The sequence below is a fragment of the Trypanosoma rangeli genome (genome assembly GCF_003719475.1).
Source record: "Trypanosoma rangeli strain AM80 chromosome Unknown Tra_15.4_contig_00078, whole genome shotgun sequence".
NCBI lineage: Eukaryota > Euglenozoa > Kinetoplastea > Trypanosomatida > Trypanosomatidae > Trypanosoma > Trypanosoma rangeli.
The window spans coordinates 45412-46453 of record NW_021705821.1 but is presented as its reverse complement, the minus strand read 5'-3'; the positions used below and the strand labels follow the sequence as shown (position 1 = coordinate 46453).

The 1042-nt window shown below is 55.8% G+C and overlaps 1 protein-coding gene across 1 annotated transcript in view; it reads left to right on the top strand.

The window, feature by feature from the left end:
• Positions 1 to 534: 534 nt before the first annotated feature.
• Positions 535 to 1042, top strand: part of TraAM80_03131 (uncharacterized protein) — a gene marked incomplete at both ends in the record, with an annotated part of 657 nt that continues 149 nt past the window's right edge. Inside the window, one exon of the mRNA XM_029380110.1 lies at positions 535 to 1042. This exon is cut by the window's right edge and continues 149 nt beyond it. Within this exon, the coding sequence (XP_029240081.1) occupies positions 535 to 1042 (508 nt within the window).

The following is a 1042-nucleotide window of genomic DNA, read 5'->3' as shown; positions in this document are numbered from 1 at the left end:
CGGCTAGGCACATTCCACATGCGGGTGGGCGTCGGTGCGTTTTGAAGGGCAAGACGCTCACCACGTGTTCGGCTTACGTTACGGGCTTCAGTGGGGGCCGCGTCATCGGCATGGACCCGGAGCAGTTCGGCAACGGAAAAGTTAGCTTCTGTTACCCCGCCAGCCGATAGCGCAGCGGAGCGGTATGCGAGGTGGAAGGGGCCCACAATTGCAGCCACGGTGGAGGCGGCCGGTGAGCAATTTGGTTCCCATCACCCCGCCACATCCAGACAGGCCAGCGCAGTCAATGCCACGGATGCAATGACACCGCATCCCTTGTTAGCTGCCGCAGCGTCACCGCCACAGTTGCGACGCCGACAGCAATTTTCGTTTCTTAGTCATCCAGATGGTCGTCCCGCAATCACTGCCTTGCTTGTCCATGCGGTTCCAAACAACACACCGAAGCCGCTGCTTCCCATGTGGGCGTCCAGCCTCACCTCACCACAGTTGGGAAGGTAGCGTCTGCTTGTCGAGAACTGGATCTCCACGGACACTATGGGCACACTGCCTGAGGAGCAGGTCGAGGAATTCCTTGCCTGGTTGCGACGGCTATGTACTACTCGCACACAGGCTCTGTTTCTGCAACGTCTTGATGATAACGTTGATTTTTATCTGCGAGCACAATACACCCGTGGCTTGATTGCACGCAAATCATTTAAAGCTGGTGATATGATTTTAACAATTCCTCTTACAGAGGCATCCACTGAAAATGTGACGAGCGCCTGGGTCCTTGTCCTCAATTCCGAGGCCCTGCAACGCCATTCGTTGGCGGCACAACGCCGCGGGGTTCCCTCCTATACTACGGTAGAATCCATTATGAGCGTACTAAAGACCTCGTTTGATCCTGAACCGCACCCGTTGTTTGTGGACCAGGTGTACTCCGCGCTCCGTCTCGCCTTCGAGAGGGCTGATGAAAAGCGCAGCCCACTCTACCCGTATCTGCGACTCCTTGCCCCATTTGATGATGAATTTATTCGTGAGATACACCGTGGTGTCTTGGATT